At 66.6% G+C, this 26,848-nt stretch overlaps 3 protein-coding genes across 9 annotated transcripts; 1 reads left to right on the plus strand and 2 right to left on the minus strand.

Moving 5' to 3' along the window:
- The first annotated feature begins 215 nt into the window (after window positions 1–215).
- On the plus strand, window positions 216–14,518 carry FMNL3 (formin like 3). Of its 6 annotated transcripts, none has more exons than XM_068212561.1 (27): window positions 216–451; window positions 2,867–2,950; window positions 3,030–3,110; window positions 3,213–3,289; window positions 4,381–4,464; window positions 4,806–4,958; window positions 5,735–5,843; window positions 5,922–5,998; window positions 6,077–6,170; window positions 6,772–6,846; window positions 6,927–7,037; window positions 7,113–7,262; window positions 7,374–7,475; window positions 7,555–7,798; window positions 7,916–7,984; window positions 8,391–8,515; window positions 8,584–8,786; window positions 9,729–9,963; window positions 10,043–10,111; window positions 10,221–10,301; window positions 10,383–10,512; window positions 10,593–10,753; window positions 11,863–11,964; window positions 12,053–12,142; window positions 12,237–12,348; window positions 12,447–12,546; window positions 13,951–14,518. In XM_068212561.1, the coding sequence occupies exons 1-26, from the start codon at window positions 305–307 to the stop codon at window positions 12,536–12,538; spliced, it is 3,057 nt and encodes a 1,018-aa protein (XP_068068662.1). In that variant the 5' UTR covers window positions 216–304; the 3' UTR covers window positions 12,539–12,546; window positions 13,951–14,518. The 6 variants fall into 6 exon arrangements, with proteins under 6 accessions (XP_068068662.1, XP_068068664.1, XP_068068663.1 ...); XM_068212563.1 differs by having other exon boundaries at window positions 7,116–7,262; XM_068212562.1 differs by having other exon boundaries at window positions 3,216–3,289.
- A 133-nt stretch (window positions 14,519–14,651) lies between these two features.
- ATG101 (autophagy related 101) lies at window positions 14,652–19,233 on the minus strand. Of its 2 annotated transcripts, none has more exons than XM_068212637.1 (3): window positions 19,081–19,233; window positions 17,965–18,250; window positions 14,652–17,434 (listed from the first exon to the last, which is right to left on the minus strand). In XM_068212637.1, exons 1-3 carry the CDS (start codon window positions 19,125–19,127, stop codon window positions 17,030–17,032), a joined length of 738 nt encoding a protein of 245 aa, XP_068068738.1. In that variant the 5' UTR covers window positions 19,128–19,233; the 3' UTR covers window positions 14,652–17,029. The 2 variants fall into 2 exon arrangements, with proteins under 2 accessions (XP_068068738.1, XP_068068736.1); XM_068212635.1 differs by having other exon boundaries at window positions 17,965–18,253; window positions 19,081–19,101.
- Window positions 19,234–21,242: 2,009 nt separating this feature from the next.
- NR4A1 (nuclear receptor subfamily 4 group A member 1) lies at window positions 21,243–24,813 on the minus strand. Its single transcript, XM_068212570.1, has 6 exons — window positions 24,008–24,813; window positions 23,640–23,769; window positions 23,377–23,528; window positions 22,706–22,908; window positions 22,452–22,630; window positions 21,243–22,362 (listed from the first exon to the last, which is right to left on the minus strand). Exons 1-6 carry the CDS (start codon window positions 24,809–24,811, stop codon window positions 22,106–22,108), a joined length of 1,725 nt encoding a protein of 574 aa, XP_068068671.1. The 5' UTR covers window positions 24,812–24,813; the 3' UTR covers window positions 21,243–22,105.
- Window positions 24,814–26,848: the final 2,035 nt, after the last annotated feature.

Genomic DNA, 26,848 nt, shown 5'->3' on the forward strand with positions numbered 1-26,848 from the left:
ACGTCTCGGGCCGCGCCCGAGCGCCGCCGTTGGGCGAGCACAGCCCGCCCCCGCGCGCGAGCGCGGCTCCGATTGGTCAGCGTGGGCGCAGCCCGACCAATCGGAGCGCCCCGCTCGCTGCCGGCCTTCGGGCGCCCTCCGGTGGCGCCGCCGCCCTGGAGGGCGCCCCCTGGCGGCGCCGCCGCGGACGGGCGGCGCTGGGGCGGGACCGGGCGGGGCGGGCGGGGCGGCACCGGGAGGCGGTGGCAGCGCCGGACACGACGGGCTGAACCTCCCCCACCGCCCCCCGGTGCCTGGGCCGGGGATGGGGAACGTGGAGAGCGCGGACGGGGAGGCGCTGCCCCGGGGCCCGGGAACACCGGCGGCCCCGGGGGGAGCCGGACTGTTCGCCCCGGGCAAGATGCCGATGCCGGAGCCCTGCGAGCTGGAGGAGCGCTTCGCCCTAGTGCTGGTGAGAGGCCGACCCCCGCCGCGCTCCCCAGTTCCCGGTGCTCTCCCTCCGTTCCCGATGTGCCCCCGGTGCACTTCGCCTGTTTGCTCCGTCGGTGTTCCCGCCGACGGCCCCCCCGGTTCATCCCTCCCCGGGACTCCTCATCAGGCGCTCTCCCGGACCAGTTGGCGGGCACCGGGCACCGCCGGGACGGCAGCGCCGCCCGGAGCCGCCAGGGGCGGGCGGGGAGCGCCGGTGCCCGCGGGGATGGGCAGTGGCCGCGGGGCCGCGGGGAACACCCCACCCGGGACAGCCCCGGGGGTGACGCCATTCCCGGTGCCACCGCGGGAGCCCCTGAGGCCCGGGGACTTTGTAAGCCGGGAAAGTCCGGTCGGGGCACCGCGCGGGGCTGCAGCTGGGTTTCTCCGCGGGTGCGGGGCACCGCAGGGCTGGGATTCCCCGCTGGCTGCGGGGGTTCCCGGCTTCCCGGTGGATGAAGTGGTTCCCGGTGGGCGCGGGTGCCCCGCGCGGTTCCCAGTCCGCTGTCACAGCCGGGGCGGTGGCCACCCTGCTGCCACCGCGGCTCCGGGACGTGGCTCGGCAGTGGCCCCGGTGCCACCGGGACCACCAACACCGCGGAGGCGTCCCACCGGCGCTTGGGTGGCCCACGAGCCGTCCCGGTGGCCCCTCCGCGGCGCCGGCTTTGTTTTGGGAGGGGAACACCGCGAGGACACCATGGCTGGGTGACACCGGTGCCCCCCGGCAACCGGCCCCGCCATCCCGGTGGGAGCCGCCGCCAGCGGAAGCCGCGGCCGGGCAGGAAATGCCGAGTGCGGTCCCACGGGGCTCTGGAAGCCGAAATCGGGGGCACCGGGGGGCACCGGCACCCCCGGCGTGGGCGCGTCCCGCCGGTGACGAGCGGCTCCCGCCCGCGGCGGCGCTGCCCGTCCCGCATCCCACGCGGGGCGGATGCGGCCGCCGGTCTCCGCGGGGCCTGTGCCGGGGGGGACACGTCCTGCCGGGCGACACCGGTGCCGGGGGGGGTCACTTTGCAGGGTGGTGGCACCTGCCTCCCCCAAAACGTCCCCGCGGCCGTCGGCAGCGCCCGGTGCCGTCCCGGCTGCTGCCGGGGGCGGAAAATATTCCATCATGTGATGGAGGTCTGGCGGCCCCGGTGGCGAGGATCCGCCCCGGAGCCCCCCAGCCCCGGGCCGCACTCCAGCCCCGGTACCGCGGTTTCCCGGTGGGATTCAGCCCCGGGATAGCCATGGGGGCTCCCGGTGGGGCGGACGGCGGAGGAAGTGCCCGGCCGGGAGCGGCCGCGCTCCCACCACAAAGGCAGGAAACGGAGCGGCGGGAACGCCGGGACGGGCGGCCGCGCTTCAAAGCCCCCCGCGGGTGCCCCTCGCCCCCACCCGGGGTCTCTGTGCGTCCTTCCCGCCTCCATTCCCAGGGAGGCCCGGGATTTTACCGGTGGCCAAAGGGGAATATCCGCAGCCCTCTGGAGGAGGGCACGGTGCCCCTTTGGGGGCAGCTTTGGTGGCACCGTGCCGGTGGTCAGTCTCTGCCGGTGGTCAGTCTCGTGGGAACCTGCGGGACCCCCTTGCCCAGGGGTGCTTGGCCTCGTCCAGGCTCTGTCCCGGGTTCCCGTGGGATCGGGAGGAGCAGGGAGGGCCAACTTCAGCTGACATTGGGGGGGTGGAGCAGCCATGGTGACGGCTCCTGATAATGGGGCTACCCCGAGCTGCGTCACGGGGGTGGCATCTCCCACCAGGGTGGCATCTCCCACCAGGGTGGCATCATGAGCTGGGCTGGCAGCACCCACCAGGGTGACATCACCCAGCGCGATGGCATCTCCCGCTAGGGTGACATCGCCCACATGGGCTGGCATCTCTCCCTGGGGTGGCATTGCCCACCAGGGCAGTCCCAGGCCCTCTGGCATCCCTGGTGCCCACTGTGGCACCCCATTTGTCCTGTGCCACATCCCGCACTGAGGATCCTGGGGTCTTCCCAGTGACCCTGAGCCAGCACCGGAGCCTGGCCTCGTGCCCGGTGTCCCAGTGAGCAGCCACCAGTGCCGGGCCTCGTGTCCGGTGTCCTGGGGAGCTGGCACCGCTGCCTGGCCTCGTGCCACGCTCGGGAGCGGAGGCTGCGGTTGTGGCACGGAAGCGGGTGCAGACAGGAAGGATGCGTCAGGGATGGGGAGATTTGGTGCCGCTGGTGGTTGGCGCGTGGCCCCAGTGGCACTGCTGTGCCCGTGCCACATCTGTGCCTGCTGGTGCATCCTGGTGCCAGGGACTCTGGCTATGTCATGGGTCAGGGTGTCCTTTGGGGGGACCCTGGCTGTGCTGTGGGTGCTTTTTGAGGCCACCCAGGCTGTACCATGGGTCTCGGTGCCCCTTGTCCCTCAGGGTGACACCCCTCCTCTGTCCCCAGAGCTCCATGAACCTGCCCCCGGACAAAGCCCGGCTGCTGCGCCAGTATGACAACGAGAAGAAGTGGGACCTCATCTGTGACCAGGTGGGGCTGGGTGGCCCAAGGGGGTTCTGGGGACTGTGCTGCTGTCCCAGTGTCACCACCACCCTTCTGTTGCCCCCAGGAGCGGTTCCAGGTGAAGAGCCCACCCCATGCCTACATCCAGAAGCTGCGCAGCTTCCTGGAGCCGGGTGTCACACGGAAGGTGAGGGGCTGGGGGCTTTGGGGGAGCTTTGGTGGGGTTTGGGGAAGCCTCGGGGGGTTTCGGGAGTCAGGGGGGCACGGCTCAGCCTTGCTCTGCCCCCAGAAGTTCAGGAGGAGGGTGCAGGAGTCCACCAAGGTGCTGCGCGAGCTGGAGATCAGCCTGAGGACGAACCACATTGGGTGAGTGTGGGGTCCCGGGGAGGGGTTGTGGGGTCCCAGGGAGGGGTTGTGGGGTCCCGGGGAGGGGTTGTGGGGTCCCAGGGAGGGGCTGCGGGGTCCCGGGGAGGGGCTGCGGGGTCCAGGCTGGGGGTGCAGAGCCGTGGAGTGGGGTGCAGAGTTCCGGATGGCGCGCGGGGTCCCGGGGGGACTGCGGGGTTCTGTGTCCAGCCCCGCACAGCTGCAGGGGAAGCCGGAGGCGCTGCAGGAACTGGGCCGGTTCCTGCCCCGGCCCGCGGGCAGGTCCCGGGGGCGGATGCCGGGGCGGATGGGCCGGCGATGACGCCCTGAACGAGGCAGCGTGGCCAGATCCTGGCCGGCTCCTCCCGACCGACCGGAGGGCTCGGTCGGCACCATCCCCGAGCCGGTGACACCCCGGGATGCCCCGGAGCTGCGGGGAGGGTGGGGGGGGTGGGTCGGGCGGGACGGGGCCGTCCCGGGGGTGTTGGGGACATCAGCGGCGGGTGCCCGGTGGCACAGTCGTGCCCGGGGTGGCTCGTGCACGTGCCGGCTGTTCCCCGCCGCCGGCCCCGCTCGTCCCTGCCCACGGACCCAAAATAGCAGCAGCCGGAGACAGGAAACGGGCTGAGGCGAGGGGCTGGCGGCGGCAGGAAAGGGGCGGCCGCGGCCCCCGTGGCTCCCTGACGCACGGCTGTGGGCAGTCCTGGGGACCCCCAGTGCTCCTGGGTGAACCCCCCGCCGCCTCCTTGCCCCTGGGCACAGCACCTCGCAAGTGCGCCCCAACAGCCTCCCAAGGCTCGGGGCATCCCGAATCCCCTCCTTTCCCCGCGAGGTTCCCAGGGTGGGGGTGGGGGTGCAGCCCCGGCACCAACCCCCGTTTCCCGCCCACCCCGAGCCCTCCCTGCCCTGCACTCCTCAGATAACCCCGCGCTGGCGCTGGCACCGCTGATAGCGGAGGGGCTGCACCCACCACTGCAGTGCCCCCGCCGTCCCTTCACCGCCCCTGTGCCAGGACAGGGCTCTCCGTGTTGGAGGGGGTTCTGCTGGGGGGATCCCCGACTCCTGCGGGCTCTGATGGGTGCCTGGTGCCGCAGGTGGGTGCGGGAGTTCCTCAATGATGAGAACAAGGGGCTGGACGTGCTGGTGAACTACCTGTCCTTCGCCCAGTGCGCCGTCATGTGAGTGGGGTTGGGGGGTCCCCGGGTGAGGGGGGATCCAGGGAGTCCTTGGGGAGTGTGGAAGTTCCCGGTGGCTGGGGCAGCTCCCTGCTGCCAACGCCTGATACTGCTCGGTCCCTTATCATCCCTAAGGCCGGGACCCTGTCTGCATCGGGCTTCTGAGGGATGCGGGACTTCCAGACCCTCCCTGTCTGCTCTGGGAATTCCAGAGCCACCCTCGTGCCTCTCCCCGCCCCGCAACCACCCACTTGCCACCTGCCTCAGTGCTTGCATCTGTGCTGGAGCCGTGTGCCCCCCGCCAAAGCAGTGTGCCCCCCGCTGCGCGCGTGTCCCCCCACCAGGTTGGATTTTGAGGGCCTGGAAGGCGGCGAGGATGGCGCACTGGAGAAGCTGCGCTCCTGGAGCAGGTCCATCGAGGATCTGCAGCACCCCAGCGCCCTGCCCGCCCCCTTCACCAGCAGCCTGGCCCGCTCTGCCCGCCAGACCGCCCTACGGTACGTGCCCGGGGGGATGTCCCAGTGTGGGGGGACGTCCTGCCTTGGGGGTACGTCCTGCCGCAGGGCTCGGGCTGGCCACGGTGCTGCCGCTTGCTGCCTGCTGTGCTGTGTGCCGTGGTGTGTGCCGGCGTGCCGTGCTGTGTGCCGGCGTGTGCCGTGCCGAGCGCTGTCCTCCCATGGCTCGTGCCATCGTGCCTGGTGCCACTCACCGCCCTGTCCCGTGCCATGCACATCACCTGCATGGCGCAGACGCGGTACCTGGAGCTCAGGCTGTGCCTCGCCCTTGGTGTGGCTGTGCCATGGCACGCGCCCGCCCCTGCCTCGCGTGCTGTGCCCGCCCTGCCGGCCCATGCAGCCCTGGCACCGCCGTCGCTGTCTCGCCATTGCCATCCTGCCTGTCCTCTGCCCCCGCGGCTCCGCTCACCCTGCTCTGCCTCTGCCCCCGCGCCCCGGGGTAATGCACCCCGTCTCTGCTTCCAGGGCCGGGGTGCCCCTCTCTGGCTGTGCTCTCTCTCTCTCTCCTCCGTGCCCACCTCGCCGCTCGCCCGCCGGCCGGGTAAGTACCGGCTGCCCGGGGCCAGCCCAGTGCTCGCGGTGGCTTCGCTCTGCCTCTGCAGACTCTGTCTCTGTCGCCCTCCGACCGCTTCTCTCTGCCTTTGCCCCTCCGAAATCCCGGCTGTCCCCACGCTGTCCCCACGCTGTCCCTCCGTTCCCCCCCATCGGTGCAGCGCTGGCGGGTGACGGTCCCGCTCACTGTGTGCCCTGTCCTGCAGCTACGGGACGCTGCCCAGCCGCAGGGCACTGAAGAACTCGCGCCTGGTGAGCCAGAAGGATGACGTCCACCTCTGTATCATGTGTCTTCGGGCCATCATGAACTACCAGGTACTGTCACCTCATGGTGGGGACACCGTTGTCACCAGTGCCACCACAGCTGACACTGTTTTCTCTCCATCCCCACAGTACGGCTTCAACCTGGTCATGTCTCACCCCCACGCTGTCAATGAGATTGCCCTGAGCCTCAATAACAAGAACCCGAGGTGAGGGAGGGTCTGGCAGGGTGGGACAGGGGTCCTGGAGCTGGCTGGGGGTGACACTGATGGTGACGCTGTGGCCAGGATGAAGGCGCTGGTGCTGGAGCTGCTGGCGGCTGTCTGCCTGGTGAGGGGCGGCCACGAGATCATCCTCGCGGCCTTCGACAACTTCAAGGAGGTACGAAGGGAGAGGGAACAGCGGGTCCGGGCTGGGATGGGGAGAATGGGGGCACCAGAATCAGGCTGTGACTGGGGAGCAGGACCCCAGGAATGGAGGAACTGGGGACCCCAGGAGCAATCTGGGATGAGGGAAACCCCAAGAGAAGGCTGGGATGGGGGCACCAGGGTCCCCAGGAGCAGGGTGGGATGAGGGAAACCCCAAGAGAAGGCTGGGATGGGGGCACCAGGGTCCCCAGGAGCAGGGTGGGATGAGGGAAACCCCAAGAGAAGGCTGGGATGGGGGCACCAGGGTCCCCAGGAGCAGGGTGGGATGAGGGAAACCCCAAGAGAAGGCTGGGATGGGGGCACCAGGGTCCCCAGGAGCAGGGTGGGATGAGGGAAACCCCAAGAGAAGGCTGGGATGGGGGCACCAGGGTCCCCAGGAGCAGGGTGGGAAGGGGAGTCTGGAGTGCAGGGGATTGGAGGGATCAGGGAAGATGAGGAATGGGGGGTCTGGGAACACCAGGACCAGACTGGGATTAGGGTAGTGGAGTCCAGGAGATGGGGGGGTCAGTGGCTGGGGGGGCCACGCCAGGTTAACCCCATTTCTGCCTGCTCAGGTGTGCAAGGAGAAACACCGCTTTGAGCGGCTGATGGAATACTTCCGCAACGAGGACAGCAGCATCGACTTCATGGTGGGACACCCTGTCCTGGGCGAGGGGGAGGCTCTCTGGGGGGCCAGGAGGACTCCTGGTGACGCCAGCCCTGCCTGCAGGTGGCCTGCATGCAGTTCATCAACATCGTGGTGCACTCGGTGGAGGACATGAACTTCCGCGTCCATCTCCAGTACGAGTTCACCAAACTGGGGCTGGAGGAGTTCCTGCAGGTACGGGGGGGTCGAGGGTCAGGGGAACTGTTTTGGGGGTCCCCCCCATCCTTGACGCTGCCTTCGTGCCCACAGAAGTCGAGGCACACGGAGAGCGAGAAGCTGCAGGTGCAGATCCAGGCGTACCTGGACAATGTCTTCGATGTGGGGGGACTGCTGGAGGATGCTGAGACCAAGAATGTGGCCCTGGAGAAGGTGGAGGAGCTGGAGGAGCACCTGTCCCACGTATGTGAGCACGGGGGGACGCGGGGATGTTCCTTGCTGGGTCCCAGGGAGTTCAGCGGTGACACCAGGGCCGTCCCTGAGCTGCTGTCACAGCCGTGTCCCTCTCCCCAGCTAACGGAGAAGCTGCTGGACCTGGAGAACGAGAACATGATGCGGGTGGCGGAGCTGGAAAAGCAGCTGCTGCAGCGAGAGAAGGAGCTGGAGGTGGTCAAGGTGTGCTGGGGGGCCGTAGGGGCTGTCGGGAGCGGGGAAGGGTCCCGATCCCCCTGGAACTGACGCTCGCTGTCCCCAGGAGACCTACGAGCACACGAGCCACCAGGTGCACACGCTGCGCAGGATGATCAAGGAGAAGGACGAGGCTTTCCGGCGGCGCTACGGGTCCGAGCCGCCCCCGGTTCCCAGCGCCGAGCCGCCGCCTCCGCAGCCGGAGCCCTCGGAGGAGACCCTGCGACCCCTGGTCCTGCCCCCCGTGGAAGCTGCGCCCCCCCCGCCCCCCCCGCCTCCCCCTCTGCCGCCCCCCGCGCCCCCGCTGCCAGGTGAGGACGGGGCACCCAAACCGGGGCAGCTCAGAGCTGGGTGTCCCCAGGGGTGGGAGGGCTCCTGAGGCTGGGTGGCCCCCGGAACTGGGGTCTCACCCTCTGATGGCTCCACAGGGAAGTGTCCCCCGGCCCCACCGCTGCCCGGGGCTTCACCCTCCATCGCCCTCACCGTGGGGCTCTCAGGTACGTGGGGATGAGGGGGGCCATGGGATGGGGACAGGGGACGGGGAGGGTGTGGGCACTGTAAGGACAGGGAACGGGGAGGACGTGGGGACTGGGACAGTGCAGGGACAGTGGGGACAAGGAGAGGGGACAGGAAGGATGTGGGGACCATGGGGACAGGGATGCTGTAGGGACTGTGTGGACAGGGAGGACATAGGAACTGTGGGGCCAGGGACGAGGGATAGGGAAGGGTTGCAGGCAACCAGGGTGCTGGGGTTGCAATCCTCAAGAACACCCGCTCAGGGACCCCAGCATGGGGACTGGGTGGCCCAGGAGTTGATGACACCAGGCTCAGGTGGTTCAGGGTGGGCAAAGGACGTGTCCCCGTGCCCCGGGGGTGCTGAGCTGGCTCCCACCCCGCTGGCAGCCATCCGGATCAAGAAGCCCATCAAGACCAAATTCCGGTTGCCTGTGTTCAACTGGACAGCGCTGAAGCCCAGCCAGATCAGCGGGACGGTGTTCAGCGAGCTGGACGACGAGCGTGTGCTGGAGGTGAGCCCAGGACCCCTCCCCACGTGGGCACCCCCAGCCCCACTTCTGACCCTCCCTCGTCCCCCCAGGACCTGGACCTGGAGCGCTTTGAGGAGCTGTTCAAGACCAAGGCGCAGGGCCCGGCGCTGGACCTGGTGTGTGCCAAGAGCAAGGCGGCCCAGAAAGTGGCCACCAAGGTGACACTGCTGGAGGCCAACCGTGCCAAGAACTTGGCCATCACCCTGCGCAAGGCCGGGCGCAGCGCCGACGAGATCTGCCGGGCCATCCACACGTATGGGCTGCTCGGGGGGAGACGGGGTCTGGTGGGGGGCCAGAAATGGGGCAGGGAGGGTCAGGAATGGGGTGCAGGGGGTAGACAGGGTTCAAGGGGGCTGGTGGGGGTGCAAGGGGGTTGGCTGGGGTGCAGAGGGGCCAGGCAAGGTGTAGAGGGGCTAGCTGGGACAGGGGACAGGGGGTCTGGCTGAGGTTCTAGTGGCTCAGAGTGCAGGGGTGTCTGGATGGGGTGTGGGGGTTCCAGGCAGGGTACAGGGCCTTGGTTGGGGTACAATGGGAACAGCTGGGACACAGGGGAGCCAGCTGCGGTGCAGAGGGACCAGGCAGGCTTCAAGGGGACTGGCTGGGTTGTAGAGGGTTTGGCTGGGGGGCAAGTGGTCTGGTTGGGGTTCAGCGGGGCCAGACAGGGTACAGGGCCACTGGTTGGGGTGCAGGGGGGCTTGTTGGGGTCCAGAGGGTGCAGGCAGGGTGCAGCAGACCTGGTTGGGATGCAGGAGGGACAGGCAGGGTTCAAGAGGGCTGGCTGGGGGGCAGGGTGGCTGCTTGGGGTTCAGGGGACCTAGGCAGAGTACAGAGGGTCTTGGCAGAGGTGCGGCGGGAGTTGTTTGGGGTTCAGGGGTGCCAGGCAGGGTGCAGAGAGACTGTCTAGAATGCAGAGGGGCTTGCTGGGCAGCAGGGGATCTAGCCAGGGGGAGGGGGAGCGACAGGAGAGCCAGGCAGGGTGCAGAAGGGCTTGGGGTGTCAGAGGACTTGGTTGGGGGGCACGTGGCCTGACTGGGGTTCAGGAGGTCCAGGCAGGGTACAGAGGTTCAGGCAGGGTGCAGGGGCTCTGGCTGTGGTTCAGGGTGGCCAAGCAGGTCGCAGGGATCCAGGCTGGGATCCAGGGTTCCCAGACTGGGCGCTGCTGGGAGCTGCTCCCCAACACTGCGGTGCGGGGCAGGTTTGACCTGGCGACGCTGCCGGTGGATTTTGTGGAGTGCCTGATGCGGTTCCTGCCCACGGAGGCGGAGGCCAAGGCGCTGCGGCAGTACGAGCGCGAGCGGAAGCCGCTGGAGGAGCTGGCGGACGAGGACCGGTTCATGCTGCAGTTCAGCAAGGTGGAGCGGCTGCCGCAGCGCATGGCCATCATGGCCTTCCTCGGCAACTTCGCCGAGAACATCCAGATGCTGACGCCGGTATGGAGCTGGGGAGGGGGATACCAGACCTGCCACACCCTGAACCCCAGCTGAGCCCCCCTGTGCTGTCCCCCTGCAGCAGCTCAACGCCATCATCGCAGCCTCGGCCTCTGTTAAGTCGTCCCAGAAGCTGAAGCACATGTTGGAGGTGGGGATGTGAGGACGGGCTGGGTGGGGGTCCTTCACTCAGCCTCGCTGTAGCTGGTGGGGGTCTCGCTCCCTCCTGACCCTCCAATCCCACTGTTTTGCCCCTGCAGATCATCTTGGCGCTGGGCAACTACATGAACAGCAGCAAACGCGGCGCAGTCTACGGCTTCAAACTGCAGAGCCTGGACCTGGTGGGCAGCCCCTCCCTGGCTCCCTTGGACCTCGAGGTTCCCATCCCACAGCCCTGACCCCCTCCCCAAATCCTCCTGCAGCTCCTGGACACCAAGTCAACAGACAGGAAGATGACGCTGCTGCACTTCATCGCGTTGACGGTGCGGGAGAAGTACCCAGAGCTGGCGACCTTCTGGCAGGAGCTGCACTTTGTGGAGAAGGCTGCGGCAGGTGCCCCTCAACCTGTGCCCGTGGCCCCACCTCGCTGTCCCGGCCCCACACAGCCACTGACCCATCCCGTGTCCCTGCAGTGTCCCTGGAGAACGTGCTGCTGGATGTGAAGGAGCTGGGCCGGGGCATGGAGCTGCTGCGGCGGGAGTGCGGGCAGCACGAGAGCGCGGTGCTGCGTGGCTTCCTGGGCGGCAGCGAGGGGCAGCTCGAGCGGCTGCAGCGCGACGCGCGCACGGCCGAGGTGAGGGCTGCTCACACCCGGCCTGGCGCCAGCCACGGGCACACCTGCTCAGCCACACCTTGCTTGGCAAACTCCTCGTGCGCAGCTGCTCATCCACACCTTGTCTTGCATGCTCCTTGTGCACACCTGGCCATCCATACGTTGCTCTGCATGCTCCTCTTGCACTCCTCTGCATGCTTCATGTCATTCTTCGTTATCCACAATACCTTGCTCTATGCAGTCCTTGTGCAGACATCTTGCTTTGCACACTCCTCATGCACACCTGGCCATCCACACTTTGTCTTGCATGCTCCTTGTGCACACCTGGTCACACACATTTTCTTGCACGGTCCTTGTGCACTCATGTTTTCCTTTGCATGCTCCGTGTCATTCTTCGTCATCCACACCTTGTCTTGCATGGTCCTCATGCACATCTGGTCACCCTCACCTTGCTCTGCATGGTCCTTTTGCACACCTGGTCACCCTCACCTTGCTCTGCATGGCCCTCATGCACACCTGGTCACCCACACCTTGTCTTGCATGGTCCTTTTGCACATCTGGTCACCCACACCTTGTCTTGCATGGTCCTTTTGCACATCTGGTCACCCTCACCTTGCTCTGCATGGCCCTCATGCACACCTGGTCACCCTCACCTTGCTCTTGCATGGTCCTTTTGCACACCTGGCCATCCACACCTTGTCTTGCATGGTCCTTTTGCACATCTGGTCACCCACACCTTGTCTTGCATGGTCCCCATGCACATCTGGTCACCCACACCTTGCTCTGCATGGTCCCCATGCACATCTGGTCACCCTCACCTTGCTCTGCATGGCCCTCATGCACACCTGGTCACCCTCACCTTGCTCTGCATGGTCCCCATGCACATCTGGTCACCCTCACCTTGCTCTGCATGGCCCTCATGCACATCTGGTCACCCACACCTTGCTCTGCATGGCCCTTGTGCACTCCTGCCCTCCTTTGCATTCTCTGTGTGCATTCCTTGTCACACACCTTGCTCTGCACGCTCCTTGTGCTCTCCTGCCCTGCTTTGCCCACACGTGATGCCCGCCATGCCTTGCACTCCCCCTGTGCCGGACACTGCCCGTGCCTGACCACCGGTCCTGTGCCAGGACGCCTACAACACCGTGGTGCGGTACTTCGGCGAGAGCCCCAAGACCACCCCCCCGTCTGTCTTCTTCCCGGTCTTTGTCCGGTTCATCCACTCTTACAAGGTGAGGTGGGGCCGGGAGGGGATACCCTGCAGGTGAGTGACACCATGGTGGGGGAAAGCTGACACCCCCCACCTGTGTGGCCCGGCAGGACGCGGAGCAGGAAAACGAGACACGGAAGAAGCAGGAGGAGGTGATGCGGGAGAAGCTGCTGGCACAGGAGGCTAAAAAGCAGGAGAAGGTTAGTGGAGGCAGGCACGGGGTGGGCTGGGGTTAGGGGGGCACGGAGGGGACCCCTCTGTTCCTAACCTGGACCCCCCGTGCCTCCCTCGCAGCGGAACAAGTGGCAGCAGCAGGAGCTGATCGCGGAGCTGCGGCGGCGCCAGGCCAAGGACCACCGGCCCATGTACGAGGGCAAGGATGGCACCATCGAGGACATCATCACTGGTACGGCCCCCTTGGCCCCTGGCCCCCCGCCCTGGCCCTGCCAGCCATGGGGGCTGACATGTCCCTGTCCCCTCCGTCCCCTGCCCGTGCCCCCGCAGCGCTGAAGAGCGTGCCCTTCACTGCCCGCACGGCCAAGCGGGGCTCCCGCTTCTTCTGCGACCCGTCCCACCACGACGAGTCCAGCTGTTAAGAGCCCAGGTACCACCTGCATGCCTGGATCCCCTTGGATCCCACCTGGATCCCCCTGGGTTCCCCCTGACCCCGCATGCCCCCTTCTGCACGCCCCCTCCCTGCATGTTGTCACCCCAGGGTGTCTGGTGTGCCCCAGTCTTTGGATTGGGGCAGGATCTTAATGCAAGGCTGGATCCCAGCACAGGATCCTGGTGCAAGATCCCAGTGCAAGGCTGGATCCCAGCACAGGATCCTGGTGCAAGATCCCAGTGCAAGGCTGGATCCCAGCACAGGATCCCAGTGCAAGATCCCAGTGCAAGGCTGGATCCCAGCACAGGATCCTGGCACAGGATCCTGGTGCAAGGCTGGATCCCAGCACAGGATCCCAGCACAGAGCTGGATCCCAGCACAGGATCCTGGCACAAGATCCCAGTGCAAGGCTGGATCCCAGCACAGGATCCTGGCACAAGATCCCAGTGCAAGGCTGGATCCCAGCACAGGATCCTGGTGCAAGGCTGAATCCCAGCACAGGATCCCAGTGCAAGATCCCAGTGCAAGGTTGGATCCCAGCACAGGATCCTGGCACAAGATCCCAGTGCAAGGCTGGATCCCAGCACAGGATCCCAGTGCAAGATCCCAGTGCAAGGTTGGATCTCAGCACAGGATCCCAGTGCAAGGCTGAATCCCAGCACAGGATCTCAACACAGAGCTGGATCCCAGCACAAGATCCCAGTGCAAGGCTGGATCCCAGCACAAGATCCTAGTGCAAGGCTGGATCCCAGCACAGGATCCCCGTGCAAGGCTGGATCCAGCACAGGATCCCAACAGTGCTGGATCCTGGCACTGGATCCCCGTGAAATGTTGCTACCCAGCATGGAGTCCTGGCACAGGATTCCAGTCCAGGATCCTGATGTAAGGCTGGGTCCCAGCACAGGATCCTCATGTAAGCCTGGGCCCTGGCACAGGATCCCAGCACTGGATCCTGGAGTAAGGCTGGATTCCAGCACAGATCCTACTGCAATATCGGATCCCAGAGCGGGGTCTGAGTGCATTACTGGATTGCAGGGCAGGATCCCAGTGCACTACTGGGTCTCAGGATGGGATCCCAGCACAATACTGGATCCCAGGCTGGTATCCCAGTGCACTACTGGGTCCCAGGACAAGGTCCCAGTGCATTACTGGGTTCTGGGCAGGATCCCAGGGCAAAACTGGATCCCAAGGCAGGGTCCCAGTGCAAAACTGGATGCCAGGGTATGGTCCCAGTGCCCTGCTGGAGCCCAGAGAGGGGATCCCAGTGCATACTGGGTCCTAGGCCAGTGCCTGGAGGACTCAGCCTGTGGTGCCCGTACTCTGGGGGGGTCAGCGGGACACCCCCTCCGGCCAGGCCAGGTGTCCCTGGCTCTGTCCCTGACTGTCCCTTCCATCCCACAGCCCGAAGGTGGATCCGCCTGTAGCCAAGCAAGGCTAAGGAGCCTGACCGGGGGGCAGGGGAGGACTGGGGCTGTCTCAGTCCCTCCTCACCCCCCTCTGCCCCCCAGGTGCCCAGTGAGGCTCCGTCCTGCCCTGACACCACGTGGAACAGGGCCAAAATGTCCCCGTGCCACCATTGTCACGGGTGACATCCCTGTGCCCGGGGAGACCCTGCAGCCAGTCCACCCCCTGCCCACCCAAGGCAGAGGCCAAATCCATCTGTGGTGGGGCCCCAGCATCAGGAGCTGACCCGTGGGGTGCTCCCTCCCCGTCAGGGTCCCCTTGTCCCCGGGGGGCTCACTGCCTCAGAGCCCCCAGTCCCACTGCAGGGACCAGAGGGACCCCTCCACGCCGCGCTCGACACTTTGACCACTGATGTGAACACTAAGTGCCAAAAAAAAAGGGACCAAAGCCAAGCTGGGGGGGCACCGGGAGAGGGGCAGGATGGTGCCCCCCACCCCAGGACCCCCCCCTGCCCCTCCCCCCGCAGTGACTTTTTGTACATGTGAAATATATGGAGTCTTTTACATGGCCAGTGCCTGATTTGGGGGAACGTGGTGGGGGCACAGAGGCAGCCCAGGAGACTGGGGAGCCTCCCCAGGCCAGAGGTTCTGTGTGCGGGGGGACGGGGAGGGGGCACAGAGATCTGCAGGGGCCACACATTTGGCAGAGCTTTGCAGTGCTGTTATTAAAGCTGTGGGATTAAGGAGAGGGGGACCTGCTCTGGGGAAGAACTGGGAGCCCCCCGCATCCCCAGCCCCACTCCAGTGTGGGGTGGTCCCAGTTCACCCCACTTTTGGTGGCTATGGGGGACTGGGAACAGATTGGGGGCTGGGAGGGGCTGCAGGGGGAGCAGGATGAGGTCCCAAAGGGAGGGGAGGGACAGGATGGGGCCAGGAGGGCAGAAAGGGCTTGTGGGGGTGGAATGTGGCCATGGGGGTGTGAGGGGCTGGGAGGGGGCAGGATGCGACCCCAGCCCCTCAGCAGCGGCACAAGGTCCTGGCCTCCCTTGCTGAGCCCCAGCAGCCCAGGGATTAGCCCTGAAACAGGGAATAAAAGTTTCCCCTAATCCTCTTGGGGGGATTACCAGCACTGCCACGCCCAGGGTGGGATCCAGCCCGGCCTCAGCCCCCGCCAGTGCCGCTGCTGACCTGGGACCTTTAAATCCACCCACATGAGGCCCCTGCTTCGTCCTGGGGGACCCTCGGAGATGCTGTGGGCAAAGATGCTGCTGTCCAGCCGTGTCCATCCATCCATCCATCCATCCATCCGTCCATCCATCCATCCATCCATCCATCCGCCAGGCTTAGGCAGGTCCCACCTGCCCTCAGTGACAGTGACATCCAGCCACCTGAGTCCCCAGTGCTCAGGGCAGGATCCCAGTGCACATCCCACTCCTTTCCCGAGGGTCACTGGAGATGCTGCAGGCAAGGACGCTGCTGCCCAGCCATGTCCATCCATGTTGATCCGTGTCCATCCGTCCATCTGTCCATCCATTGGGCTCATTGTCCAGTCCTTACATGAGCTTGGTGACATCCACGCCCACGAGCCCCCAGCGCCGTCCCACACCTTCTGAGGTGCTACGGGCCAGGACACTGCTGTCCATCCACATCCAGCCGTGCCCGTCCTGTCCATCTGTCCATCTGTCCATCCGCGAGGCTCCAGCCGGTCCCTACGTGCCCTCGGTGCCACCGTCAGGCTCGGACAGGCGTCGCTCACCCTGGCCCGCGGGCGCTGCCAGGCTCTCGGCCTGCAGGAGCAGGTTGCAGCCGAGGAAGAGGATGGCAAAGGTGACGGCGAGGCAGAGCACCAGGACCACGGCGATCTGGGCAGCCTCGCTCACCCCCGTGTCCTCGCGGGTAGTGTTCATGTCCCCCTCCTCCTCCTCCTCCTCCTCGTCTTCCTCCCGGGAGCCGAGTGTGGCGGTGACAGACGGGAGGGTTTAAGTGATGTCAAGGGCTGCCTTATCCTCCCTCCACGGCCCCCCTCACGCTCGCTGGTGCTGGGTGCCCCCCCGGCAAGGGGCAGCAGCTTTTCTACGCCCCGGAGCCCCCCTGGAGGGGTGCAGGGTCCTGCAAGGAAGGGGGAGTCACCCCAGCTCCCTCCCTAGGTGCCTTGGGGGGCAGCTGGTGCTGCCCAAGGGCCCATTCTGCCCGTCCCCACTGCAGCCACTCAGCCCCACAGCACTGGGGTGCAATGGGGAACCCATGGCTCAGGGGACCCCCAGCTCAGCTCCACAGCACTGCAGTCTCCCCCAGCTCAGCCCCATGGTGTGAGGGTGCCATGGGGACCCCCAGCTCAGCTCCACAGCACTGCAGTCTCCCCCAGCTCAGCCCCATGGTGTGAGGGTGCCATGGGGACCCCCAGCTCAGCTCCACAGCACTGCAGTCTCCCCCAGCTCAGCCCCATGGTGTGAGGGTGCCATGGGGACCTCCAGCTCAGCTCCATTACACTGGGGTCCCCCAGCTCAGCTCCACAGCACAGGGGTGCAGTAGGGACCTCCTAGCTCAGCCCCTTGGTTTTGGATGTGATGGAGACCACCAGCTCAACCTCAGCATCCACTTCTCCCTCCCATGGCCCCCACAGCCAGGATGTGATCAGGCTCCACGTGAAAGCAGAAACTTTATTTTTGGGGCAGCTCTGCCCCCCCAGGGACAGGAGTGACACCAGGGGACAGGTGGTGATAAGGGACACGGCCAGCACTGGCTGTGTGGCACCAAGTGTGCTGCTGAGGGGAGGGGTTCAGGTGTCACCCAGATCCCCAGCACGCTCTGCCAGGCCCCAGCACCACTTGGAGCTGGTGCCACATGTGCCCTGAGGACTCACCCCGGTCATCAGCCAGGCCGGAGCCACTGAGCCAGTTCTCCAGGACGGACAAAGCCCCACGGCATAAACCAAGGAGCAGCAACCCCCAAATTACAGGCCAGGCCAAGCCAAGCTCCTCCCAGAGGCTTTCTGGAGGTGAAGGAGGAGACCCAAGCAGAGTCACTGTCCCAAAAGTGTCACAGCCCACGGTGACCCTGCCTGGGTGACACCAGCCCTACAGCGCCAGCGTGTCCTTGATGAGCCGGCGCATGGTGGTGGTGACTGAGGTGCCCAGGGAGTCCGTGATCTGGTAGGAGATCTTGTACAGGTAGGGCTGCACGTCCTTCAGGCTGGTGTCGAAGACGTTGTCCACCTCGGACTGGGTGGGCATCTTGGGCAGGTACTCGTGGCGGTTCATCACCTCCACGATGTTGATGATCTTCTCGCAGAGCTTCTCACCCACCTTCTCGCGGCAGATCTGCCGCTCCTGCTCGTTGGCCAGGTTCACCACGTTCACCTTGATGGTCCAGAGCTCCCAGGGAATGCACTCGTCTGAGAAGGGCCACCGTGACTTCTTCTTCTGGTAGAACTCCAGGGAGATCTGCCCCATGCCGTCGGAGCCGGAGCCGCGCAGCGCGTCCTGCGTGACAGCACGGGGTTCACGGGGGAACGGGGGCTGACCGAGCCCTCCTCAGGCACATCCCACTGGCTTTTACAGAATCACAGAATATCCTGACTTGGAAGAGACCCCCAAGGATCATCCAGGCAAACTCCTGGCCCCGCACAGGACACCCCAACAATCCCACCCTGTGCCTGAGAGCGGTGTCCAAACACTCCGTGAGCTCTGGCAGCCCTGGGGCCATGACCGCATCCTGGGGAGCAGCACCAGTGCCCAATCACCCTCTGGGGGAAGAACCTTTCTCCCAATATCCAGCCTACCCCTTCCCTGCCACAGCTCTATCCATTCCCTCCGTCCTGTGACTGTCCCAGGGAGCAGAGATCCGAGCTGCCCTAGGGATGAAGCTGACGAGTCTCCTCTCAGTCTCCTCCAGCTGAGCAGATCTAATGCACACGAGCTCCCTGCTCCATCCTGGGGGACCCTTGGAGATGTGTGGCTTCCCTTTAATGCCTTTTATGCCCCCATTTTCATCCCTGTCGGCCCCTCCTCACCTTGAACTCCCCAACAGCCTTGCGGAGGGCCCGGTCGAGCTCCTCGGAGGAGACACGGACGTAGGCGAAGTCGATGAAGTCGCAGTCCACGTCCTGGGTGCCCACGGTGCCAATGGAGTAGGTGCCCTCCTTCTTGTAGTGGAACTTGCCGGTGCTGCGGTGCAGCAGGATGGTGTGGAGCACGGCCAGCATGGCCTCCTCCACCTGCCGCCCCTCCACCGACACCTCCAGCACCTCGGCGCGGCAGTTCATGGCAGGGGCGGCGCTGGAGGGGCCACAGCAGCGGCTGCTGAGGGGACACGAGGGTGGACGGGGGGTGTTGGCTGCAGCCCGGCTTGGGTGACAGCCCCTCTGCCAAGCCCCCGTGTGCTGGTGGCCCAGTCCCCCACGGGGAGCTGGTGTGGCCCTGCCGGTAATCCCCAGGGACCCAGATGTCCTGGCGTGAGCCCCCCACATGCCACAGGGATCCAGGCACCCTCGGTATAGGCCCCCCGCAGCCCCACAGACACGGGGCTGGCTGAAGTCCCTCACATCCCACCCACACGGGCCCTCCCACACACCTCGCAGACGCTCAGGAGGGTCCAGGACTGGGTGCCCCAAGGGGATCCAGGGGTCCCAGGATGGGCGCGCCCCCAAAAATATCCCGGTCTGGTCCCCTCACACTCCAGGGCGGTGTCCCGGTGCGAGCTCGCCCACCCAGTGTGGTCGCAGTACAGCACCTCAGTATCCCCACAGGGAGCCTGATGTCCTGGCCTGAGCCTCTAACAGCCCGGAGAAGCGCAGATGTCCTGACCCGGTCCCCTCACACCCCAGCCTGGCTCCCCCGCCAGCACGGGCTCTGCAATACCCCAGAGGGACCCGAATGTCCTGGTCAGGTCCCCTCAGGGATCCCATAGCCCGCAGGGACCCGGGAGTCCCGGTACGGGCCCACCCTCACCTCACAGGGGCCCGGGGGGTCCCGGTTGGGCCCCCCAAAACACCAACACAGGTCAGACGTCCCGGCCCCACGCTCCCACGGAGCGCCTCCGGTTCCCTCGAGGCTCAAGGCCCCGGTCCCCCCTCGGTCCCGGGGCGCCCTCAGCCCCGGTCCCGACCCCAGCCCCGGTCCCCACTCACCGCCCGGGCCCGACCATCTGACGGCACGGAGGAGGGAAGTGGACCATCCCATCTGCGCGGGGGGGTCAGAGCACACCACCGGCCACCGGAGCGGCCCTTCCGGCCATGAGCACCGTGTTCCATCCCTCTGAACTTGATTCTGTTAACTTCATTTTGCCCTTTCCGTGCCGTTCCCGGCCGCGGGGTGTCGCCGGGGGTGGAATCGCCGTTCCGGGTCCGCGGATTCCCCTCTCCTCGGCTTGGTGCGTTCCCAAGGGGCCATAGAGCTGCAACCCCGCAGCCCAGAGCGGCTCACCGGCTCCATGGCGCCCCCTGTGCTGGAGGCTCCGCGGCGGTACTGCAGCGGGGCGGGCGGGCCGGCGTCCCCCGCTGACCCCTGCGGGGACAAGGCGACAACGGGGGGGACACGCGTGGGGACACGGGCCACGGGGGCACGGACCGGGCTCGTGGGGACCACAGGCGCACGGGAGACACCTGTATGGGGCACAGAAGGGACACAAGGATATGGGACGGCGGGACCATGGGGAGATAAGGAAGGGGGGACATAAGGACAGATGGACACAAGGGACAGCGTGACACAGGGATATGGCGACACGGGGGGATAGTGGATAAAGGGACATGAAGACTAGGGGGACAAAGGGTCGGTGAGATGGCTGGATATGGGGATGGGGATGGACATGGGGACACAGGGCACAGGGTGTAGAGGAAGCAGGGACGTGGGGACTTGGGGGACACAGGAACAGGGGATGAATGGACATGGGGACACAGGGAATGGGGACACAGGGAACGGGGACATGGGGATTTGGGGCACTGATCGGCCACGCTGCCATGGGTGGTGTCAGTCGCAGCAGGAATGTGGCCGTGGCGTGTCACCGTGCGGGGGAGGCGGGCACACACCGACACCGCCGCGTCTGTGCCGAGCAGCCCCGGGACCGCCGGCGTGGCCGGAGCTCTCCTCGGAGCTGCTTTTCCCTGGCCCTGCTGGTGCCGTCCCCGTCCCTCCTGCAGCAGCCCGTGCCGAGGGAACGGGGACAGCGATGGTGGCAGAGGACAGCCCTGAGCGGTGGGAGGGGACGGAGCCGAGCCGTGCCGTGCTGAGCTGAGCCGGGTGCCAACCCCGTGCCCACCGTGCCCGCTGCGTGCAGCTCTGCCGTTCCCCGCCCCGACTCCCGTTCGCGGCCCCACCGTGCGTCAGCGCTGTCCCCACGGCGGGGGCGGCGGCGGGGGGGGACAGAGGGACCCTTGTTGTGAGTCACTGCGGGCGCCCCCGGCCCCGCGCCTCAATGTGGCCCTTGTTCCGCACCGGCCCCGGGTGTCTCCGGTAACGTTTGCTCCGGGGCCAGGCTGTGGCCGGCAGGAGGAAGGCGACAAGCCGGGGGACACATCACCCGCCTGCCTCGGAAGCCCCGGCTCTGTCCCCAGCTCCCGGGCTCGGGACCACAAACGCCGCCACCCCCCCGCCAGGGCTGGCGCTGCCAATGGCCACGTCCCCAGGAACACGAGCGGGGGACACGGTCACGCTTCCCGGTTATTTTGGGGAGGATAAATCAGGCAGGCGACAGGTGCGGGGCCGCGGCAGCCGGGGGTGAGTGACGGTTCAAGGGCAGCGGCGTGGCCAACGTGCGGCTCCGGCGTCCCGGCTGTCCCCGGCTCCGGAGCCCCGGCTTTGGCATGCCGGCTGTCGCTGGCTCCGGTGCCCCAGCTGTCCCCACATCCACCGGCCCGGCTGTCCCCAGCTCTGGCATCCCGGCTCTGGAGCTCCAGCTGTCCCCGGCTCCATCGCCCCGGCTGTCCCAGCTCCGGTGCGCTGGTTTTTCCCCAGCTCCAGCGTCCTGTTTTTATCCAGCCCAAGTGTCCCAGCTGCCCCCAGCTCTGACACCTACACTGTCCCGAGCCCCGGCTGTCACCAGCTCCGGTCCCCAGCTCTAACTGTCCCCAGTCCGGCTGTCCCAGCTCCCGTGTCCGGTCTGTTCCCCCCGGCTCTCCCCCGCCGCGGTGTTCTGGCTGCCCCCAGCTCCAACATCGCCACTCTCCCCAGCTCCAGCATCCCGTTTTTCCCCGTCTCCAGCGTCCCAGCTGTCCCCAGCCCGCTGCTCTGTCCCCCCTTCCCAATCCCCGAATATTAACTAAAGGGGAACACAAGGGACAAAGGTCCCGCCCAGTGGCTCTCACTGTACGTACAAGTTTATATACAGAAAATGGCCAAAAAGAGGGAAACCCAGAAAAAAATATATATAAAGGGGAAGGGGCTGAGGTTGAGGGGGCCGGAGCCACCCCCCGCCCGCGCTCCCCGCTCTGTACAGGACCCGGCTGGCGCTATTTACATCAGGGGCGTTTTTACAGGGGAAGGGGGCACCGCGCCGGCGATGCCCCCGGGGAAGACGGCACCCGGGCTGCTGTGAGGCTGCACCCTGGGCCGTGAAGGCACATGGGGCACCCCCAAGGGTGCCCCCAAGAAGACTCAGGCATCTGAGGAGGGACCCAGATATCCTGGGAGTGATCCAGAGGGGGGTCCCAGGCACACCCTGGAGTGATGCAGGGGGGGGTCCCAGGCATCCCAGGAGCGACCTAGGAGTGCCCAGGGGGTCCCAGGCATCCTGTGGATGACCCGGGGCGGGGGCGGGGGTTCCAGGCATTCTAGGGGTGATCTAGGGGTACACATACAGTCTTGGGAATGGCCTGGGGGGGGGGGTCCCAGGTGTCCCAGAGGTCATTCAGGAGTCCACAGGGATGTCCCGGGCATCCCAGGACTGATCCAGGAGTGACCAGGGCATGTTCCAGGCATCCTGGGAGTGATCTAGGGATGCCCAGGTGGTTTCTGGGCATTCTGGGGGTCACCCATGGGGGGTCCCAAACATCCCAGGGCTGATCTAGGGTACCCAGGGGATGTTCCAGGCATCCTAGGGGTGACCCAGGGGTGCCCAGGGGGTTGCCAGGCATCCTTGGACTGAACCAGGGTTGCCCAGGGCGGGTCCCAGATGTCCCCAGGCAGGTCAGGGGCTCATGGCAGCCCCTTGCCTGGGACTCAGAAAGGCAGAGTGTCCATGAAGATCTTGTCAACGATGGGTGGTGGCGGCACCAGATCCTCCAGCTTGAGGTAGAAAATGCGCTGGAGGCCCTGGGTGCAGAGGCTGCGCAGCTCGGGCAGCTTCCCCAGCAGCTTGGAGAGGCAGCTGGAGCGGCCGGGCTCAGCCCCTGCTGCTGCCACGTGGTCCTTGAGGCAGCCCACGATGCGGTTCTGCAGCTCCTCCACCCGCTTCGGCTCCTTCAGCCCGTGCCGGTCTGGGGTGACACACAGGGTGTGGGACCGCGGGGACAGACACCAGGTGGGGATGGGGACAGTGACGGGCCTGGAGCTGGGGGGGTCTCACCTGTGATGATGACGAGGGCGGCGAGGCAGGAGAAGGAGGGGACATCGACGCTCATGCGGTGCAGGCTCTGGGAGAACTCGAGGATGGCGTCAATCCACTCCCCGAAGCCACGCACGCACTGCTGCCGGTGCAGCACCACGCCGTTGCAGAAGATGAGTTTCCCTTCCTCTGGCTTGGAGCTGCCAGCACAAACCCAGGTGTCACCCCTGGGCACAGCTCGGGCTCCCCCTGCTCCGCGCTGCCCCGGGGCTCACCGGTATGCCAGGCGCAGGATGAAGAGCTCCAGGAAGGCTGACTCCAGCAGAAGGTCCTGGTCCTCCTTGGGCAGCTCGGTGAAGCCCTGGATCTTCTCGGCCCACTTGCGGATGACGTCCATGGAGCCGGTGAGCAGGTCATAGAACTGCTGCACATCCACCGAGTCCTCCTTCTCAAACGGGCACGGCGCTGACTCCTGGAACTGGGATGGAAATGGGTCAGGACTGGGATAGGATGGGTAAGGATTGGGTTGGGATGGGTCAGGATTGGGATGGGTCAGGATTGGGTTGGGATGGGTCAGGACTGGGATGGGGATGGGTCAGGAATTGGAATGGTCAGGACCTGGGACAGGGGTGGATCAGGAATTGGGATGGGAACAGGATCAGGACCTGGGAAGAAGATGGGTGAGGAACTAGGTGGGAATGGGATCGGGATCTGGGATGGGAACAGGTCAGGAACTGTTGGGTTAGCAACAGGGATGAGTTTGGATCAGGAACTGGGATGGGGACAGGATCAGGATCTGGGATGGGGACAGGATCAGGAACTGGGATGGGGACAGGATCAGGATCTGGGATGGGGACAGGATCAGGATCTGGGATGGGGATGGGTCAGGATCCAGCCCCAGCCCTGGCATGGCCCTGGGCAGGGCACGGAGTGGCACCAGCCCTACCTTGGAGTAGTCGAGCTTGGTGGCACTGGGGATGGAGTCAATGTGTGCCCGCACCAGCGAGGTGATGAGGCTGACCGGGGACGCATCTGGCGGCTGCTTGGGCTTGGAGGGGAGACGGCCCCGCCGCCCCTTCAGGCTGTCGGTCCGGACCACTGTGGTTGGAACTTGCAGTGAGTGTCTGCCCTCAGTGCAGCCAGAAAGGCTGCAGAGAGGGGACTCCCCGCTCCTGCTGGGTACCCCCACCCGGGATGGGACCCTGGTACCTTCTTTGACCATGCCGACGGCCAGGCACTTCTGGAAGCGGCAGAACTGGCAGCGGTTCCTGCGCCGCTTGTCCACAGGGCAGTCCTTGTTGGCCAGGCAGATGTACTTGGCATTCTTCTGCACTGTGCGCTGCGGGTGGGGAAGGAGCGGCCGAGCTCAGCCCGGGGCGCCGAGCTCCAAACAAAAGCCCTTCTGTCCTCCCCTGCCTCCCGCTCCAGCCCAGCATCCGGCTCCATGTCCTTGGGGAGGGCTCCGCGGCCGTGCTCCCTGCCCGGCCCCTCCCCGGGACACCCCGCAGCATCCTCCTGCCGCCGCAAAGCACTGTGGGAACATCCCGGCAGCAGCGCTCGCCTGGGGGTCCCCTTACCTTGAAGAAGCCCTTGCAGCCCTCGCAGGTGCGCACGCCGTAGTGCTGGCACGACGCGTTGTCCCCGCAGACGGCGCAGCGGCCCTCGCCTGCCCCGGGGCTGCGCACCTTGGTGGGCGCCAGCGCCGGCCCCTCCAGCAGCGGTGAGGTGGGGGCCAGGGGCAGCCCCGCGAAACCCCTGGCGGGACCCTGGCCCGGGGGGAAGGCGTCCGTGTCCAGCAGCCGCGGGTCCACACGGGGCGAGGGGCCAAGCTGCCCCTTCAGGGTCGCAGGGGACCCACCAGGGCTGGGGGCCGGGGGGCCGAAGGCGAAGAAAGGCGGCTGTGACCCCCCGCCCTTGGCTGGCTCAGCCCAGGGCTGCCCACCCTCATAGTTCGGCAGCGGTGAGTACGGCCCGAAGGAGCCCTCCCAGCCTGGGGCCTGCGGGGGCTGGAAGCCTGGCGTGGCGGGCGAGGGGATGGAGCAGGGGCTCCCGTAGCAGTCCGAGCCACTGGAGGACAGGGTCTCGTCCGGCTGCCCCCCGAAGGCGCTGGGGTAGCAGCCGTACACCTGGAAGTCCTCCAGCTTGAAGGCGGTGGCGGCGCTGGACTGGCCGCTTGCTGGCAGCTGGTAGAGGAAGGCGTCGAACTCGCCGGCGTAGCCCTCCATGAAGGTGCTGAAGCTGGGCAGGGCGGGGGCGGCCGCCAGATCGGCTCCAGCCACTTCCATGGGGAATCGGCCGCCCTCGGGGCTGAGCAGCTCGGCCGGGCAGCGCTCGCAGGGGCCGGCGCCCGTGGTGCCACACTGTGCCTGGATGCAGGGCATCTCTGCGGGGAGAGAGGCGCGTCAGCGGGACCCCGACACCACCCTCCGGCATCCGGGCAGAGGATGGAGACAAGGTGGGAACGGTGGGAACCTCCCCTCGTGCTGGAACTGCACCTCCATAGCCACTGGCTGTGTGGTGGCGGCCACCACTGTCCCTGGGAAAGGTCACGGCACAGCCAATGGGTGCAAAGGACATTCCCCAAAACGCTGGCTTAGCAAAAGTCCCCGAAAGGGAAGGAGGGAGGAATGTGGCCAGCAGATTCCCAAGCCCTAGGGCTGGCCAAGGGAAGCCAGAGTTGGGGCTGAACTGGGTTTTGAGGATCTCACTTCCCCCGTAACCCCTCTTTTGGGGCTTTTTGGGAAAATCAGTGCAGGCAGCCCTCCAGGGGAGGGGGAGAGGAGCCCACCCTCTGTCCCTGGAGCCCCCCGGGGCTGTGCATGGATCTGGTGAGACATAAGACAAGCGGAGTCCTGTGTCCAGCTGAAAGCCTAGCCAGAAGTGACCCCAATGGCAAGACGATAATGTAATTCATCTCGCAGACCTTTAAAGGTCACGCTGCACTGGCCCCCGGCCACGTCCTGGCACGGCCCTGCTGCCAGAGCCCCCGGATTCCCCCAGCCAAATCTGGGCAGCTCTCTCGGGCACCAAGAAAGCCGACACCCGCCAGGAGCTGGGTTTAAAAATATCCTGCGTGGGTCCAGCTCTGGCACCCACGGGATGGCACCAGCCCCCAGCCCCCTGCTGGTGGTCCCAGTGGAGTTTGTGCGTGTCCAGCTGGGTTCAGAGGGAACAGTGACCCCCCCAGCTGCCTCCTGTCCCCGAATGAAGCCGAGGGGACCTGAGGCCGTGCTGGGTACACGCCCCGGGGGACACTGTCTGTGTCAGTGGGAGTTTTCCTTGCCTACATGAAAACCCTGGCAGATGCAGCGCCTCGACCCTTCCTGTGCTCCCGGTTGTTTGAAGGCTTTTGCTCTCACCCACTCGCTGACAGCATTTGGGGTCCCCTCTGCCCTGTCCCCCCAGGGACCGGGCACAGATTCCCGCAGCAGCCTCTGCGCTGCCCACGGCCGGGCTCTGTTTGCAGATTCCTGGTTTGGGAGCGCAGGCAGCTGCCTGTGCCCAGCCCCGAGGCTGCTGCCTGCACGGGCGGGTGGCAGCCGCTGGCACCGGGCCCCGGGCCGCGGGCGGGCGAGAGCAGCCGGTGGCACCGGGGGTGGCTCACGCCGCCCACGTCCCTGCCGGCACCTGCTGCCCGGTAATGCCGCAGCGGCTGCTGCCAGGCCCGCGTGGGCAGCGGGGGGTTTGCCTGCACGGGGCTGGCTGCCTGCACATCCCTGCTCGCAGTGCCGGGTTCCCGGTGCTGCCCGCATGCTCCTGCCTGCCCCGCTGCTGCCCTCTCCGGTTCCGTGACCGCTGTGCTCAGGGAGCCCGGGGTGATGCCCGGTGCGGGGTGGCTCTGCCCCAGCGATGGGGATTTCCTGCTGCTGGCCCCGGTTGGGGTGCCGTGACGGGGGAACCAGCCCGGTCCCCCATGGCCCAAGCAGCGGCTCCCGGTCCTGCGCAGCTCCTCACAGAGAAGAGGGTGGTGTCGGGCTCTTCCCGGGACCCCCGGGGCCGGGACCGCTCGCTCTGCCGACTCCCGCCGGGTGCGCGATCCCCGGCTCTTCCCGGTGCTACCGGTACTCCTGACCCAGTTCCTCCCGGTGCCACTGGGACGCCCGATCCCGTGCACCTCCCAGCGCCACGCGGGACGCCCGACTCGGCTCCTCCCGGTGCCACCGGATACCCAAAAGGGGCAGTCCCGCACAGCGCACACCGTCCGGTCCCTTCCACCGGGACCCCCGACTTTCGCCGGTGGCACCGAGGGTTCCTTCCACAGTGTCCTTCGGACACGTGAGCCCCGGCTCCACCGGGACGCGCGACCCGGTTGCCCGTGGTGCTACTGGGACACCCGACCACATCCATCCACCTTGCAGGACGCCCACCGCCCTGAGCCGCCGGTGCCACCGGGATGCCCGACCCGGATCCCCTTGGCG

The sequence above is a fragment of the Anomalospiza imberbis genome, chromosome 22 (assembly GCF_031753505.1).
Source record: "Anomalospiza imberbis isolate Cuckoo-Finch-1a 21T00152 chromosome 22, ASM3175350v1, whole genome shotgun sequence".
Classification (NCBI taxonomy): domain Eukaryota; kingdom Metazoa; phylum Chordata; class Aves; order Passeriformes; family Viduidae; genus Anomalospiza; species Anomalospiza imberbis.

What these genes read in the sequence shown, in the direction of transcription:
- NR4A1 (XM_068212570.1), bottom strand. Translation starts at nt 24,811, where the DNA reads ATGCCCTGCATCCAGGCACAGTGTGGCACCACGGGCGCCGGCCCCTGC. An exon ending in CCAAGCTCGACTACTCCAAG is followed by an intron (nt 22,909 to 23,376) that starts GTAGGGCTGGTG and finishes TTTCCATCCCAG; the next exon opens with TTCCAGGAGTCAGCGCCGTG. An exon ending in CGCCCTCGTCATCATCACAG is followed by an intron (nt 22,363 to 22,451) that starts GTGAGACCCCCC and finishes GTGTCACCCCAG; the next exon opens with ACCGGCACGGGCTGAAGGAG.
- FMNL3 (XM_068212560.1), top strand. Translation starts at nt 305, where the DNA reads ATGGGGAACGTGGAGAGCGCGGACGGGGAGGCGCTGCCCCGGGGCCCG. An exon ending in ACATCCAGATGCTGACGCCG is followed by an intron (nt 9,964 to 10,042) that starts GTATGGAGCTGG and finishes GTCCCCCTGCAG; the next exon opens with CAGCTCAACGCCATCATCGC. An exon ending in AGGCTAAAAAGCAGGAGAAG is followed by an intron (nt 12,143 to 12,236) that starts GTTAGTGGAGGC and finishes CCTCCCTCGCAG; the next exon opens with CGGAACAAGTGGCAGCAGCA.
- ATG101 (XM_068212637.1), bottom strand. Translation starts at nt 19,127, where the DNA reads ATGGTCCACTTCCCTCCTCCGTGCCGTCAGATGGTCGGGCCCGGGCG. An exon ending in CAGATGGTCGGGCCCGGGCG is followed by an intron (nt 18,251 to 19,080) that starts GTGAGTGGGGAC and finishes TCCCCTCAGCAG; the next exon opens with CCGCTGCTGTGGCCCCTCCA. An exon ending in AGGCTGTTGGGGAGTTCAAG is followed by an intron (nt 17,435 to 17,964) that starts GTGAGGAGGGGC and finishes GCTGTCACGCAG; the next exon opens with GACGCGCTGCGCGGCTCCGG.